Source organism: Aythya fuligula, chromosome 1 (assembly GCF_009819795.1).
Source record: "Aythya fuligula isolate bAytFul2 chromosome 1, bAytFul2.pri, whole genome shotgun sequence".
NCBI classification, from domain to species: domain Eukaryota; kingdom Metazoa; phylum Chordata; class Aves; order Anseriformes; family Anatidae; genus Aythya; species Aythya fuligula.
Window position 1 is genome coordinate 180,623,142 of NC_045559.1, and position 17,371 is coordinate 180,640,512.

Here is a 17,371-nt window from a genome sequence, read left to right on the forward strand (position 1 = left end):
TACATCAATCTGCCTATATGAATAGAGGAATGGTGGTCTTGTAATTAGAACCTTTAAAGAGGTAGGCAATCATAAAAATAACCCAAAATCTGTAGTCTCTCAAGATAAAAGGTTTATCACAATTTATGCATAAAGAGCCTGGACAGAGAACACAAATGTAAAACTACAGAAAGCTCAGATATCTGAGTAGACTTCAAGAATTTCACTCTCCTCAATAGCTTGATTGTTTTTTCATTAGATGCAATTACCACTTCTTCTAAACCTCTCTTTGTAGTCACCATCAGTAGTCCACAATATGGGAAAGTTAAAAAAATAATAATAAAAATTCCAGGAGATAACATAGACTTCCTTCAGTGAAATTCAGTGTTCTTAAGCTTCTAAAGTATACTTAAACTCCTTCTATTTTGTGAACAGCAGAAACACATCTTAGAGTACTCACCACCGTCTTCAACCATGAAGTGAAAAATGTCACTGGTGGCATTGTCACCCACTCGTAGAACGTAGCATATCTTCATATCATCAATATCAGCTGTAAAGAGTCAGAAAAATACATTTTATTTTAAATGCTGAAGATTGGAAACTTTTTTTTGTAGAAAAACATGACGTATTGAATAGTTTAGCTTCATCAGAAAGAGATCAAGGCTCTCCACTAGGGCTCAGGAATTTCAGTATTAACAGAGGTGAAGTTTTAACAGATATCAATCATTTCATCTCCTTTTACTTTCCTTTTCCCAGTCCTCTCTTTCATTTAAGATGTATGTACAAACAGAACCAAAAGGAAATATAAGAATATAGGCTAAACAGTCAGAATTATTTCATATTTTTTTGTGGTGCATTTTCTTAAAGAGAGGTGCATCTCTACCAAGATATTGATTCTGTCACTGTTCTTCATCCTGAGAAGTACCGTAGCCTGCTCTAATGGAAAAAATACACTAGGTTTTGTTCCTGTTTCAGCCATGTCTGATAATTAGGGAAGATCTTCAAGCACTGGCTTCAAATTCAGATATCAACCATACAGGTGTTTGAAAGGAGATACAAAGTGTTCTACTCTAAATAACACATCACAGGTCACGGGAAACCTGGGGCTGAAGAAGCAACAAAACCCAGGTTATTTTCTATGCTGAGTTCTACCCTCCATTCCAAGATGTAAGAAAGTAGTTCACATAATCCACTCCTGCTTCCAGAACTAGATTAGTTCTGGCATGTGGCCTATCTCTAGGATAAGATATTCCTACACATTCTGCAGTACAGAGATCTTAATCTCTTTTGACCCCCCAAAATGCCCTCTTCTTCCTATCCGCCTGTTTTCAAATATGCTCTACGAACTTGCTGTCATAAATAGTGCTTAAACACAGCAATTGGCTGTTTTAAGAAACCAAAGACATGCAACTTAAGTAGACAGACAAGACTTCAGTAACAACAAAAAAAAATAATTAAAAAAATCAAATGCATAATTGTGAATAATCAATTCCAAAAAGTGTGCAACAGGTAAATGAACATTTATTAATGTAATGTTTTCTGGTCTCCTTAAGTAGAGACAAGAAATATGCAATATATACAAACTAATTTTTGTCACTTGTTGGTAAAAATCCAAGTCGAAGGCTACACCACAGCATGGAGTAATTTCTATTTCATTCATTTTTAAGAGAAAGTCTTAGAAATTAATAGCATTAAAGTAGGTCTCAAGTACCATCCAAGTTCCATTCCCAAGTGTGTTGGTAAAAACAAGCCAAAAGCACTTTTATTAGAGCTCCTCAACGTCCTCAGTTCCAAAAGCAGCCAGACATCTTCTAAGGCAAACAAGTTAAGAACCCTATCAGCAGGGATATGTCACTAAAGAATCTCTTCTATAAATGTTTGAAGGAAAGTTAAAGATCAAAAATTCACAGGGCTGTAAAGAGGATGCAAACAAATACCTTCTTATGCCAGTGCAGCAAATAAATCTTTCATCCTGCAAACACTTACACAGGTACTTAGCTCTGCCCATGCGGGTAACCTTATCAAAATCAATGGTTCCAACATATATAAAGATAAGCACTTGAGCCAATGTTTGCAGGACCATCTCATCAAAAAAGCCACTTGTCATCAAAAAATCTCTTTTTTTGTGGAAAGAATTGCAAAGGAATGACTGGCTTTCTGTTCATTAAGTACACAATTAAAGTCAGTTGAGTAATTTTATACTTTTCTTCCACAGCTGATTAAGTTATGTTAACTATATTAAAGCTGACCTGATTGTAAGCATAATTCATTACCATGCAACTGCTTTGCCTACTAAACATTCAAATGATATTGGAATTCTCCCCTCACTAGAAATCCAGCAGCTTTCTCTTAGAAAAAATAAAAATATCTGCACTAGATCAGGGAATTGCCATTCCATTTAAAAGTCTGCAAAACTGACACAGTTATTAAAGGCTACATGTGTTAACATATAATCTTTAAGAAACATATGTACTTCACAACATAACTAACTCATCTTTCTGAAAACATTTACCTGAAAAGGAAGATAAAATGCATTATCAGGGATGAATGCTGAGTAAAACCATTGCTTGCAAGGTGCTGTGTACTCAGCTGTAGCAGCCATGTAGGTACCTTTGGCTTCAGGAAGCCACATGGAGTGCTAAGACATCAACTAAGTTCTATTATTGCCAAGGCAGATTTTTACTCTCCTCTATCCTTTTCCTGTCTTCCTGGCTCCTCAGCACACCTGGAGGGCTGTGGGATGTGGCCTGGCCCTTATTCACAAACCTACCCACGTGGGACCAGGGTCTTCCAAAACAGCACTCGGGATCATAGTTTGTGCATTCAAAACGTTATCCAAGCATCAGCTAACAACTTGTTATATACCACTGAACTTCTGTAAATGTGAAAGACTTGGCAGTTTCTTAACAGATTTTTTCCCACTTTTAAACAAATTATCTAATCTTAATGAGTATCTGCCATGAACAGATTCCAGCCCTGACTTGCAGAGATGAATGCTGTGTGATTATGCATATACAATATTCCAATTGTATGTATTTTTGTCCTAGACACTAGAAAATAGAAATTACCACATGCCAAGTGTTTGTCTTTGAGCTTTCTCTTCATTTACTATCACCAAATTGTAAATATAAAGCACAAAGAAATAATAATGAAATAAAATTTTTGCTTTCAGGTTTAATTTTAAGTAATAGATAGAATTTGAATAAACTTAGGAACTGCTTAATGTATTTTAGGAGTATTTTATTTTGTGACTACCACTTGCCTCTCTAATTCAGATTATTTTAACAATTAAATATAAAAGAATAACAAGCAGCAACTATTTGCAGAATTTGGAAACCTTTTATCAAATAGTTAATTCCTCCATGCACTAATACCCCTTTTGAGCAGTCTCATTTAACTCAATGAGACTCATGAGCTAAAGATTACCTACTGGACTTCTGACAGACATATTTGATGTATACTAATTAGAAAGCCCCACACTGATTGTTCCTGAACAATATACACAACAGGGAACAAATCTGGACATACCACATTCTGCACAACTACATTTTGACTGGGGGCTTTTAGCTCACCTTGCAATGCTAGGCTAATTTCCTCTCCAGCACTTCAAGTATTGTGGGCAGATACTGAAACACAATCTCAAGGGTAAACCAAAAAGCTGTTTGCCAAATAATCCCTCTGCCCCCTCCTTCAGTTACAAGCAATCCGATAAACCGCACTGCTGAAGCTGCTTGCACAAGGCATCTTGTTTCATCAGTGTTAATCTCATTCAAATTGGTCGGTCTGCATGTTCCACAAAGATAGACCCCAAACCAAGGGATGGGACGGTGAGGTGGTGGCAGAGCATTAGGATAAACTTGGCACACTATTAAGCATCTCTCAAAACTCAACTGCATATGACCCTAACAGACTGATCTGACTCCAAAATTGGCACAGGTTTTAGTAGGGGTTGGACCAAATGACTTCCAGAGACCCCTTTCAACATATACTGGAAGATTGTAAATATGTTTTACAAGGCCCATCAGGATCCACAAGTAATGAATGTGGAACTATTCAGCAGTTTGAAAAAGATCCCTCCACAAGGCAAAATGGGATCACTAAAAAGGGGAAAGATCAAGAACCATAAAGTAACATCAGATTTAATGGTCAGTACAGGAGCATCTCAAAGCCAAAACTAGGTGCATGGATGGCTGCAAAATCTGCACTTATGGAAGGTTCATTATGGGTATGACAGAACTTATTTACTTTTATTTACTCTTTCCCTGAATGGTAGGTTATTATTTGTCTATATACAGCATAAGTATGAAATATGCATAAATTCACTATTCCAGATTTGACAGTGCTTTGCACACTAATTACAGAGGGCTACAAGGTGAGGGACAACAGTGTGTTACACAGTGAGTTTTGTGGATGGAGCTTGGTCAATGAAAGACCTCAGCATCTCACATTACTTCTCAAAAGTGCAGCCTTCTAGGTCCAGCCAAGAATTTTTGTCTCCTTGCCACTCACGACCTCTCCCATACCCAAAACAGCTACAGAGAAGAGGGCATCCGAGGAAAAAGGAAAGCAAAAGACAGCGCTCTTTCATCTGTGACTTTCATTCCCAGGTTATTTTGTTACTTCTAGTAACTTCTCTTTCCTTGTCTTCAGCAGATGTATTACCCCTGTGTGAGTTTGATGCTTTCTGACTTTCATGCAGCCTTTCCAGACTGTCAAGTGCTTGGCCCTGCATTCATAAGACATTTCAACAAATTTGCTTCACAAAATACAAACCTTTATAGAAAGCATTTAGAAAGTAGAGAAGAGAGAATACCACAGAAACCCCATACAAATGCTCAGGTATTACTTGCTTATAAGAGTCAAAATAGAAAATTATTAAATACATATTTCTCAAAAAGACTCTTCAACTCAACACAAATTAGAAGATCTTGTGCTAGTACTGTCAGGGAACCTGTGGAATCTTAACACTGTCTGGGGACTCTTATCAGCTCTAAAACCAGTTTTCCTTAAGGTTGCAGGCTTCTCACTCAGCTTGGGCACCCTATCTCTCAATCACTCACTGCCCCCCCCAAAAATGTGCTATGCAGTGGACTGCTTTCAGGGAACACCCATTCAGTAATTCCACATTCTCCACGGTAAGAGAAAACCTATCAAAAAACTGATAATATGTTTATGTGTTCACTTTCTTTCTCTTCTGTCTCTCACTTACTCTGACAATGATGCTCTTAATACTGTTTGTCATTCACTAACAAAGCCTTCTATTTAAGGAGCTGCATTGGTTTCCAAAGCTTAGACATGTTTGGTCCCTCATTACCTCCTGCCCCCACCCACCCTGTTTTTTTTTTTTTGTTTTGTTTTGTTTTTTTTTTATACTAACACAGCAAAACTCAGGGCATACCAGCCATTCAAAAGTTTATCAGGCCTGTTGCAAGGTTCGGTATATCTGAAAAGAGCATCACTTAAAGCCAAGACTGTAACCTGGGATACACACCAGTACGGGCTCTGTAAAATTAAATACTGGCAAATACATCAAGGGTTCATCTCTGCCCTTACCACCTACACAGCCCAGCCTGTCTGAGCCACTTTAAGTCTGATTCTGCATGCAGTTAGGGTGTCTGCACACTCCACAGCTGCAGGAGGCTCCAAAAAACTCATTTTGTTTTTAATTAACAAGTTATTAACTCATTACAAAGTAACATGGAAAATTCTTCAGAGAATAGTTAATGCTCCCCTTTCAATTAAAGTTACTTCATAGCCTTGTGTTAAGGCTTTATTTCAGTACATATGGCACATGTGGTTTTCATCCTATTTATACCACCCAGTATTTTAGTTCTTTGTAAAAAGTAAGTACCACTGACATAATTTTAAAACATTTACATTACCTTTTACTTTGCCACAAACACTTTGTGGTTAAGGTCTGTGTAATTAAAGCAACAAATACACTCATATTATCTCTCCATGTCTGGAAATGATTTTACTTCTACAGTTAAGTGCACTCAGGCTTTATAGCAACTGATACCCTAGTCATGGCATGGCATGACCATTAGTTAATAATAGCTTGGCCACTCCCATAGCATTTTCTAAATAAAACTCTCAAAGAAGGCACTCGGCCTCTAAAGATCTGGAACCAACTCTGTTTTCCAAATTTATATCACTGAATAAGTCTCCTCAATATAAGTAGACTTATTCCAGGTTATTTGGACTGTAAGCTCTCCACAGCAAAGATGCTCTTCTATTCATTGCTTACCCAGTAAACCCGATTTCCTGTTTAAAGGTATCACAGACAAAATAAATAAGCAGAACTAAAAAATAATTAAGACACTATAAAAAAACTTGCTGTCAGAAAGATTCTCCCATCAATTATTACAGAGTTTAACAAGAAGAATCATGTTTCCAGTGAACTAAAGGACACGTGGAGTATTGTAATACCTTGGCTGAATTGGCTGATGCTATGGTTGCCTTTCCCCAGGTGAATCAGGAATCCATGGCGCGGACCCTCTGTGATCCTGATCTTGAGAGTAGCATGTAAACTGTCCCTGTCTTCCACTTTGAGCACCTTGTTGGTAATCAGAAACCCTACATGGCCCGTGGCCAGAGTTCGGAGAGTTTGAGCACCTTTGTTAATTACGATTTGAGGTACACTGTTGTCCACAGCCATTATCCGAATTTTCATGGTCTGAGGTTTCCTGGTTTCAAATACAGTGTTGGGGAAGACATAGAAATCAGTGTGAGTGCCATCTGTAACAGTGAAAGAGAAGCTGTCCTCAACTGATTCTGTGCCATCATGTCTGTAACTGATTAGATTTTCATTTAGATCTTGTTTAGTGAAGGTGGTGACTGGTTTGGAATTATTGAACATGATCTGACCGTGAACCGGTATTTGAGTGATGATAAATTTTAGCAGCGCATCAGGTGTATCTCTGTCTTCTACAGTCAGTTCAAATGGAGTTATCAGTTTGTATTCATTTTCATTCACCACCAGTTTATGGATCGTGACAACAGGTTTCTTATTATCCACATCAGTGATAGAAATTCTGAAAGTACGAAATACAGGGTTGTACCCATCAGTGACTTCAAACTCAAAGCTGTCCATTTTCACCTCATCTTCTGAAGTGTGAATGTAATAGATTTTATTGCCTGCTAATAGGAGCTGAGTAAAAGTGGAGATGGGCACCCCAGGCTGATCTGTGCATTCAAGATGACCACGAACAGGTGCTCTGGTAATAGTGAAAACTAAGTTCTCATCAGGACTATTCAAGTCACTGGTGCTAAGCAAATCGGTCGTAAGGGTTACCTTTCCTCCTTCCTTCAGAGAAACTCCTTTGCTAATTACATCTGGGAAGACAATGTCAATACTACCTATTGTCACATAAAAGTAGCGATCAATGAGAGGATTTATTCCATCTGTCACATCAAATTTGATAAGATCACGAACACCTTCTCGGCCAAAGTGCATATATCGGATTAAGTTTCTATCCACTTCATCTTGGGTGAAGTTCATCCCCAGGGTGATATTTTCAACTCCACCTGAAGGTTTTAGTCTCTGTAAGAGGCCTTGTCCTGGTCCATACCTTATAATATATGTCAAGGTTCTGTCTTCAGAGTCTAGGTCAGTAGCCTTCAATATTCTGTTATGGATAGTTCTAGTTTCCCCTATTTCAATCTCCAAGCCATCATTGATGGCCATTCTAGGTGTCTCATCATCTACAGGAACAACCATGATGAATACTGTTTTCACTACAGTATGTTTACCATCTGTGAGTTTCACCTCAAAACTGTCCTCCTTCGTCTCAGAGTCATCGTGTTCGTAGAGTATGTTGGAGCTCTCTGTTATTTGATCCAAGGTGAAGCTCTCAACTAGGACAGTTCCATTGGCCAGTTGGTTCACGATGTGGCCATGCCTGGGAAGCCTGGTGATCGTGAACATTAACTCATCAGCAGGGACATCCCCATCAACTGCATTGAGGATAGGGGTATCAATAACCAGGCTCATACCCTCCATCACAACAAACTCTCGCATGAAGATTTCAGGCTCTTCATCATTAATTGGCATAATGACAATGGGGAAGATGTGCCTTTGGGAAAAGCTAATGCCATCAGAACAGCGGAAAGCAAATCTATCTTCAACAGGCTCTACACCCTTATGTATACTTTGGACATAAAAAATATGCTCTTGACGGAGGTCTTTTAACGTAAAAGCACTTATAGCTATACCTGCTCTGGATTTTTCAGATCCTGGGGCTGGAGAGATGTTCTCTACATACCCAGATGTGGGCTGAGCAACAATGGTGCAAAGTATATCATCAGTAGGAGTATCTACATCTTCAGCCTTTAGGTGAGCAGAAGTAATGACGCGTTTGTCACCTTCCACTACCCTGAACTGCTCCCCCACAAAAATCTCTGGGGCTTGATTGTCAACAGGGAGAATGGTCACTAAGACTGAAACTCCTTGAACAACATTGCCCCTGATGCTCCACTCCTCAGACAGGTCAGACAATGTAAGGTTGAAGGTATCTTCTTTGGGCAGAAGGCCTATTTCACCCCCAGTATGAGCATACACCACAGCACCATCTAGCAGATCCCTTTGGGAAAATCTCTCTGCAGGCACCCCTTGGACAAGAATGTTCCCATATTGAGGAGGATCCTCTACAATGAAGGTCAACATTAAGTCATCTGTATCCTCATCAGTGCCTTGAATCACATTAGCAGTGATTTCAGCAGCACCGTTCTCTAGCACATCCAGGTAGGAACCAACAGTGCCTGGGGGCAACCGTAGGGTAGGAACCTCATCATCAACTGGGTGCACATTCATTTTTAACATGATGGGCACAACATGAACCCCATCACTCACATCGAGCCTACATGTATCGCTGTTGGCCTCAGCTCCGCTGTGTACATACACCACCCTCCCTTGCCTGATATCCTCCAAGCCAAAGGCACCTCCCAGGATCAAACTGTACCCAGAAAGCTGCAGCTGGCCGTACCGAGGGGCCTGGGTCAGGATAAATCGGAGATGAGCTAGCTCAGTGTCTGTATCACTGGCATCCAGCTCAGTTGGGCTAAGGACATGGCTGCCTCCCTCAGGCAAAGTAAAGCCAGTGTTAGTGATTTCAGGAGGCTGGTTATCCACAGGCTGCAGGTAGATGGTGAAAGTTCCTTCGGCTGCATTGCCGGCTGCATCTTCCACCTGATACTGAAACTGAATCAAATGAGGAGCCACTCCCAATTCTTCCTGTGGGGGACGGTAGGAGATCTTGTGATGATTGATCTGGGCTTGGGTGAAGTGGGTAACCTCCACGGAGTGATCCTCAGTTAGCACAAGGGATCCAAGGCGGGCTCCGTGCTCATCTGGAGGGTGGTTAGTGTCGGTGTCAGTGGGGGGCTGGGTTACTGTGTAGCGGAGCTCACGGTCTCCTGAATCTTGGTCTGTGTAACACAAGTGCTTCCTCCGCAAGGGGGTCACCTGCTGTTCTGCAACTATTAAGTGCAGGCTGCTGCCGCTGTGCAGCTCTGGGGCTAATCTGTCCACAGGATGCACCCGGATCACAAATGTCTGTGGCCCAGAGCGGTTGGGTGGGTCATTGTCATCTTGGACCCTAAAGACAAACTGGTCCAACACAACCCCAGGGCCAGGTCTATGAGGCCCAAAGTGGTGGTAGTAGAGACGCCCTTCCACAATGTCCTGCTGCAGCCACCCTCTCACTGGCTTTTCATAGATTACGGAGCTCCCCGCTACACCCGACACCCTCCTCCAAGAAAAGCCCTCATCTTCTTCCTCCTCTTCCCAGCCAGGAGGTGGCTGTGCTTGACGGAGGAGGAGCTGGCCAGCAGTGGGGCCAGCCTCCACTGTGAAGAGCAGGATGGCATCCTGCGAGTCAATGTCAGTAGCACTAAGAGCACGGGTGGTAATGGGCACTGTTTCACCCTCAGCTATCGCCAGCCCTGTGTTAGCATTGAGCAGGGGTGGCTGGTCATCAATGGGCACCAGGGTAATGGGGAAAAGGAACTCAACACGGTGGTGGGAGCCACCATCTTCCAGCCGCAGCACCAGGTTGTCACTGAGTGGAGACTCACTGCCGTCATGCTGGTAAATGACCCGGCCCGCTGCCAGCTCAGCCACCGTGAAGTGTTTGCGAGGAGCAGCAGATGCCGGGGTGTCCTCCAGCAGAGTGAGGTGGCCATGCCTTAGCCCTGCCACGACACTCACCCGCACCTGCTCAAGGTCATCCTCATCACTGATCACCAGGTTGGGGCTGGGACCAGGGCCTGAGAGAGGCCGTGACTGCCCCTCATAGAGCACAAGGCCAGTGTTGCGGGTCACCACTGGCGCTAGGGTGTTCATGGGCTTCACCACAATCACGAAGGCGAAGGGCTCTGAGGCCGCACCCTCGGGGTCCAACACCTCCAGCTCGAGCTCAAAGAGACGCTCCCGATGCGAGTCCTCCACGGGCGGCTGGTAGGCGATGCGCAGCTCCCTCACGTCGCGCTGGCTGAAGGAGGAGACAGGCAAGCTCCGGTCATCTGTGCTGACCATGTGCCCTTGGCCGGGACCAAAGGGCGAGGTGATGTTGAAGAGCAACAGGTCCGGGGGTGACTCGGCATCCTCAGCCGCCAGCATGTCAGGCGTGAGGGCGGTGAGGACAAACTGGTCCACCTCCATCATGAGCATAGCCAAGAAGCTGGGTTTGGGAGCCACGTTCTCCGTCCCCGCCCGGATCCGCACCAGCACCTGGAAGTACTCGCGCTTCAGCGGCGCCCCACCACCCGTTGCCTCCCACAGCTCGGCCACCAGCGGCACCAGGTCACGGTTGGGCGAGCTGCCGGCTGCCGTGTGCCGGTAGCGCAGCCCCAGGCGCAGGAACTCCTCGCAGTCCCACATCGAGGCGGGCAGCGGGCCACCATCCACCGCCTCCCCGCCGGCCACCAAGGCCGAGGGGTAGTTGAGGATCTCTCCGTAGCGGGGCAGCCCGGTCAGCGACGGCAACAAGCCCACCCTGCAGCGCTGCCGCCCCGGCTCGAAGGTGAACTCCAAGCTGCGGGCGTCCAGCGGGTTGCTGGTGCCTCGGAGGCGCTCGACGACCAGGGGCAGGTTGCGGGTGACGATCTCCAGCTGGGTGAAGAGCACCTCCACCTCCAGCACCAGGGGCAGCACCAGGGCGCTGCTGGGCGAGTCGTAGCGCAGCTGCAGGCGGACCCGGTCCCTGGCGGGGCTGCGGCCGCCCAGGTGGGAGTACCGCACCTCGCGGGGACCGAAGTCGCAGGGGAAGCGCCGGGGGCTCAGCCGGCCGGGGCGCTGCCACAGCGGGTCCTCGTCCAGCACGGCCAGGTGGCAGCGGTCGCCCGGCTGCACCCGCAGCACCAGGTCGCGGCCGGGGTCCAGCCAGGCGGAGCGCCCCAGGGGCACCCGCAGACCGCGGTTGGCCACCACCACCACGCCAGGGGACGGCTCCGACATCCAGGGCGAGGGGACCGCGGCGCTGCCTGGCGGTGGCTCCGCAGCCCCGAGCCAGGCGCAGCCGACCAGCAGCAGCAGCAGCAGAAGCAGCAGCAGCAAGCCGGACAGAGCCCGCATGGTCCCTGCCGGCGGAGGGAGGCGGCGGCACCCCCCGGCAGCAGCCTCCGCGATGCGCCCCGCTCGGCTCCGCACCGCGCTCTGAGCCCGGCGCGCCCCGCTCCGCGGGGGACCCCCGCCAGCCGCCTCGGCCCCCGCCCCCTGCCTCGGGACAGCCAATAGGAACCCGCGGGGGGCGAGGCGGGCTGTCGCGATTGGGCAGGAATGGGTGCCAATCTCGCAAGCCGCGGCGGGGACAGCCCCCCCCCCCCCCCAAAAAAAAAACCTTGAGTAGGCGGCGGGGTTTCCCTCCCCCTCCCCTCAGGTGAGCGCCGCCCCAGAGCCAAGGGAAAGGGGGACGGGATCCGAAGAAGGTGCCCGAGGAAATTCGGGGCGACCCCGGCCTTCCTTCGCCTCAGCTACACCCCGGCTCAATGTCCCTGGGGCGCAGCGCCTCGGTTCGCCCCCGCTGTCACTCCTCCGAGGCGACCGGGCGCTGCAAAGGGGGGAATAAAAGTATTTCTGCCCTCTTGTGTCTGCTGTTAAAAGCGTATTAAAAAGGGGCTGAGCTCGAAGAAGTTTCTGCCTTCTCAAATTCCTGATGGCAGGCTACGAGTTTTTATAATTCATCTTCTCTCACTGAAAACCTGAATTTAGAAATTCAGATGTAGGCAGGGTCGGTCACATCTACATCTAAATGTCGATTCCAGCAGGTAATTCAGCTTGGTTTGGGGCAAGGAGATAGCAGTGGAAATCTGTCCTGCAACACTGGAATTACGGCAATTTGTGAGATATTTCTGTATTTTGACATACGTGCAGAAACCTAATTTGTTCAACAAGCCTATACTGAAGCATGGACTGCTTGGGATGCTGCTGCAGAAAATAGTAATTTGTTAGCCAGTAACTTTAAGCAACAGTAACTCCATTCCCTACTCTTAGGATGAACCTGGATTTCAGCAGGTTAATGTCTCCTTTCCAAGCCTCAAATTAATATAATTCAATAGAAAAAAAATGGGTCTCAGGATCAAAGATCTTTCATAATTTCACAGCCATGTTCTGTCCTTGTAATAGATGACAGTGCTCGGGATGGAGAGATTGGAATTGCCCAGATGTAATGATCAAGTCTGGGTGGTCTGTTTTAAAACAAACAAGCACACACGTACACAAACAAAACAGCACAGTGACTGGAGAGGACTGGTGTGATCTAAAGGAGTGTCTGTTTTCAACAACAAGAATATGTTAACTTTTTAAAGGAGTGTGTACTATCTTTATTTCATGACAAATTTAGACTGTCACAGAATCACAGAATTGTAGGGGTTAGAAGGGACCACAAGAGATCATTTTCTTCAACCCCCCTGCCAAAGCAGGTTAAAATGTTAACATTAAGTTATCTATGATAACATTATATTATCCAGAACCAATATCCAGTAGGAATCTTATTTATTGATTTCAAGGGAGAAAGACTTTCTTTCTTTTCAAAATAAGCTTCCTTTTGCAGACTTTGAAACTCTATGTGTATGTGTATATACGTGCATGTGTGTGTATGTATTGAATTAGAAAGTGAAAAGGGCAAGAAATTAGTGTCCTGCTTTTTTATTTGTCCTATCAGAAGAAAAAAACATGTGATGAGAAGTGCACTTTGCAGGTTTTCAATTCTATTCTGCTTTTCTCTACTTTGCTGTGCTCTACTTTACTGTACGCTACCAGAATTTCGGTGGATACAGGTTCAAGTTCTTTGATCTCTATTAACTCCATCATCAACAAGTAAATCTCTGAGTACCAAAAGCAGAAGTTGTCTTTATTTTTAGTGGTAGCTGTCTTGTCAAACAAATCAATGAGCTCTTGCTTCACAGTCCAACTAAAAAGTGCTAGATACGTTTTTATTGTTATTATTATTATTATTATTATTATTATTATTATTATTATTATTATTATTATTATTATTATTATTATTATTATTATTATTATTATTCAAATCACAACATGAAATGAAAAGTGCTCTGAATCAGGGAGTTGATAAGAATTTTCAAGGGATTGTCCTTGGCTTGCTAACTGGTTGTCTTGTGCCAACACTTGTGTTCAAATCATACTTGGAAGAAATTAATCTTGGCTAAATTCTGATCTAATTATGCAGCTGTAAATCCAAAGTGGTTTCCTACCAGTTGTCACTGAAGTCGGTGTAACAAATCAGAATTAGGTCCAATAACAAGACCATCAATCTTTTAAAATATATTTCTGGTGAATACAGTGACTGGTATTTGGCCTGGGAAAAAAAAGAGTCAGCATACCCTTTCAGAATGCTTGCAGCTCTACTGCACAACTATGCTGTATTTCTGAGTGTACACAGAAACAGAAAGCTTTAAGACAAAGAAGACCTGTTATTTTAACAGAATATTAATCATAAAGTGTGCTTACAGAAATCTAGTCATGGACATTTCTTTTTAAATAAATTACCTGTAGAATTTCAGCAAGATAAATCAGTGAGTACTCTATTATACAAGATATATGCTTTCTATAAAACAAATGCAAATCAATTCCTATTTTAAATGCAACCCTTCCTGAAGGCAACTGGCTTCTGGTTTTGACGCTGAATCATAAATTTATACTTATTGAAACTGACAACTCCTGTGTTCCCATGTAAGAGAAACAGTGTTCACTGTCTACATAAAATTTATCGTTATCAAAGCCTGCCCTCTGTTGATATGATACAATCTTAACATCTTAACTGTGGCCAAGTCTGATTTTCATTATTAAAGTACTTTCATGAGGGTTTGGTTCTTTGTTATAGAATTAATTCTAGAGATGCTCTTAAAATAAATAATTCAAAAAAATGTTGGTGACAATTCTGGGAAAAGGGGACTAAATGGGACTAAATTTAACATCCAAATGTCTTTTTTTTTTTTTTTTAAACTGTTTCCAAGTAGATAGCATCAGTGTTTCATAACCTACAAGTACAAAAAGATTTATTATCTCTCAAACACTGTATATAAACTATGTAGCCAAGGAAATTGGGAGAGTGAGGGAAGAGGATAGAAACAGCAAATGAGATTTATAGGAGCATTTAGGCACATAGTTATGGTTATAAGTAATTTTAGCATTACAATTAAACTCTGAAAGCCCACTCCTTGTACTCCTGTCTTGTTTCTCTTCTCTGAGAAGCTGCATGAACTCATGCTTACTTGCTTCATTAGTAAAAGCTAGGTATAAAGGAGCTTACAGTATCTACTGTGGCACAGAAAAAAAATTCATCATCCACAGCTTGGCAGGTGATTTGGTGTACAAAGACCTGAGACCAATCAATGCTATATAAATAGTCTGCTATAACAAAGTGAAAAACTGAAAATGTTGTATCACCTAGATGAGGGAACACCTCAGTTCCTTATGTATAGCTGTACTTAACCACAGCCTTTTGGTTGCTTCCATACTCCTTCTTCTTTTCTTATTTCAATAATAAATTATGATGTATGTGGCTGCTTAGTATATTGTTGGGTATAGTCCTCTGCCTGGATATGTGCAAGAGTATTGCTAAGCCCTGATGTTCACTCATCCTTTTTCTGCCAGGTATCTGAGTCAGATTGTTGACTCAAGAGTCTTCTCTCCTCCTTCTGACATTTCTTCTTTACTATTACTTTTTGTAAATATGGCATTGTCTTGAACCTGTTGTCCATTTCTTTCACAACTTCTGCTGCAATCCAAGTAGGTGTTCCTGAAAGGTCTAACATCACTAAATCTTGCATCCAGAGCTTTATTTCTCTCTGCCACAAGTAATTTTTTCCCCAATAGTGTGAAGAAACTTCAGTGTCTTCTATTTGGATTAGCTTTCATTCCTTATCTAGTGAAACTCTTTTCCAGTCAGTTCTCAGAATTGTATTCTGTTGATGCTGGGATGAGTATAATGCTGGTTGTTACATCTTCATGTATATACCAGCCTACAGTTACTTAAAAACCACATCCAAAATCACCCTCCATGTTTCTGAAGCTCTTTGTAGGCTTTTGTACCTGATGATGTTTCTCTCACTGTGGCCCCAGTAATTGTTTTCACCTGCCTCGCACTGGCTTTTTGCCCACACTTGATGTCCCCAGCACTATTTTTACTTCAACCTTGGCTCTTTGAAAACCTACTTTTCAAGTCAACCTCCTTCAAGCTCTTTCCCACTTCAGATCTCCTCAGAAGCAATAAGTTTTCCTTTACATTATTTCTCCTCTGCCTTTTGATCACTCTTTTTGTTTCAAAGCCAAAATACAACTTCTTGATCTCCTATTAATAATAAGAAAAGACTTGGTAATTTGCTAAAGTAAATAAGTAGTTCCGTTGAGCTTTCTTACCTACAGTTTACATCTTGTGTTTGGACTCTTTGAAGTTTTTTTTACTGTGGTCATGAAACTTATAGCATTACTTTTAAATGTGCACTTATATGCATATTCTTTGATGTATAATGAATACAACAGTAAAGATACAGTAGGCAACAAAACTTAATAAATAAATAAATAAATATTTAGAGACCTAGACTTTTTGAGTCCTGTGTCAGATTTCCTCTGGACAAAATCGATGAGTAGTTGGAAATGTTCTTGGTAGGAACTGCCTAAATGCTGTCACCAATGATAAATTCATCTCAGCATGTAATCTGGACTGGGTAGTAGTAGTATCGGCATGCATATGTATTGTGCTATATTTGTGCCAGTTACAGACATTACTGAAATCAGTGAATAAACAAGGCATTACATGTAAGACATATTACTTACAGGTAAATACACAATACCTGGTGGAACAGTAGGGAAACAGTCCATTTAATGGATACAAGATCATATCCAAGCTAAGTAACTTAACACTTTCTGTCTCACAAATGTCCTACAAATACATATTTTCTTGTTAGGATACATGCAGCATTGTGATTTAAATGTCACACTAATCATAAAAGAAGTGTTAATGAAATAAAAAAAAAATAAATCCTCTGATGTCTTATCACTTGTCTTAAATTCATAATGAACAAACCCTTATAAAATTTTGTTTTATTACATGTTTGGTTGTCAAAAAATATTGAAACATGTTTATTGCTGAAAAAGGATTGTTTGCAGCTAAAGCATAACTAATTTTTTCTTCACTTCTACCTATCAGATGCTATGAAAAATAAGCTTTAGATAGGTCAGAAATTCACAATTTGGGGTCAGCCTCAGCACGTTCAAACACTGACTCTGCATTAGCTTTCACACAGTTTAAATCACAGTCTTCACTCTTAAACTGGTATAGAGACTTCTTTTCTTCTAAGGGATATTTGGTGGTGGTATTCTTCTACTTTTAAATCGGTAAATATATGCCCATTGTTATAAAATTACTTGATCAGTGCTGGAATTAAGTTTATTCTCAACTGAACAGAAAGTGTGAGGGAATTAAATGCTAATTTTCATGGAAGGGCTAATTATAAGTCCACTTTAGGTGGACTGCAAACTGAAGAAGTAAGAATTCAAATTAATTTAATTCTAGAACAGATCTTAAAGGTGGCAGAGAGTAGTCCACTGACTACAGTTTAGCATCTTTGACTGGTAGTGGGGAGTTTTGGCTGTTTTTATTTAGGTGTTACCTCCTTAAATAAGCAGAGGAAGACTTGTATATAATAGTAACATATTTGAACAGTTTTAATAGAAAATTACTGGAAAAAAATAGAAAAGCCTGTGACGACATAACCCTGTCTTATCTCCTGGCCTGTCATAGAAACAGCAAATTGAGAATACTTGCCCAAACTTAACTTTCTTATGATAGAAATCAATTAGAGAGAAAAGTTGGCCCGTTCCCCTAGAATGAAGCCATGCATCCTGAAATTTCATTCAGAGGGTGGTCTTCTT

The 17,371-nt window shown here is 42.5% G+C and overlaps 1 protein-coding gene across 1 annotated transcript in view; it reads right to left on the reverse strand.

Annotated features, from left to right (window-relative positions):
* FREM2 (FRAS1 related extracellular matrix 2) overlaps positions 1–11,551 on the reverse strand; it is a 122,852-nt gene extending 111,301 nt beyond the window's left edge. Inside the window, exons 1-2 of the mRNA XM_032206794.1 lie at positions 6,409–11,551; positions 440–529 (exon numbers count right to left, since the gene is read on the reverse strand). Coding sequence (XP_032062685.1) covers positions 440–529; positions 6,409–11,551 — 5,233 coding nt within the window. The remainder of the gene's footprint in view (positions 1–439; positions 530–6,408) is intronic.
* Between the last annotated feature and the right edge of the window lie 5,820 nt (positions 11,552–17,371).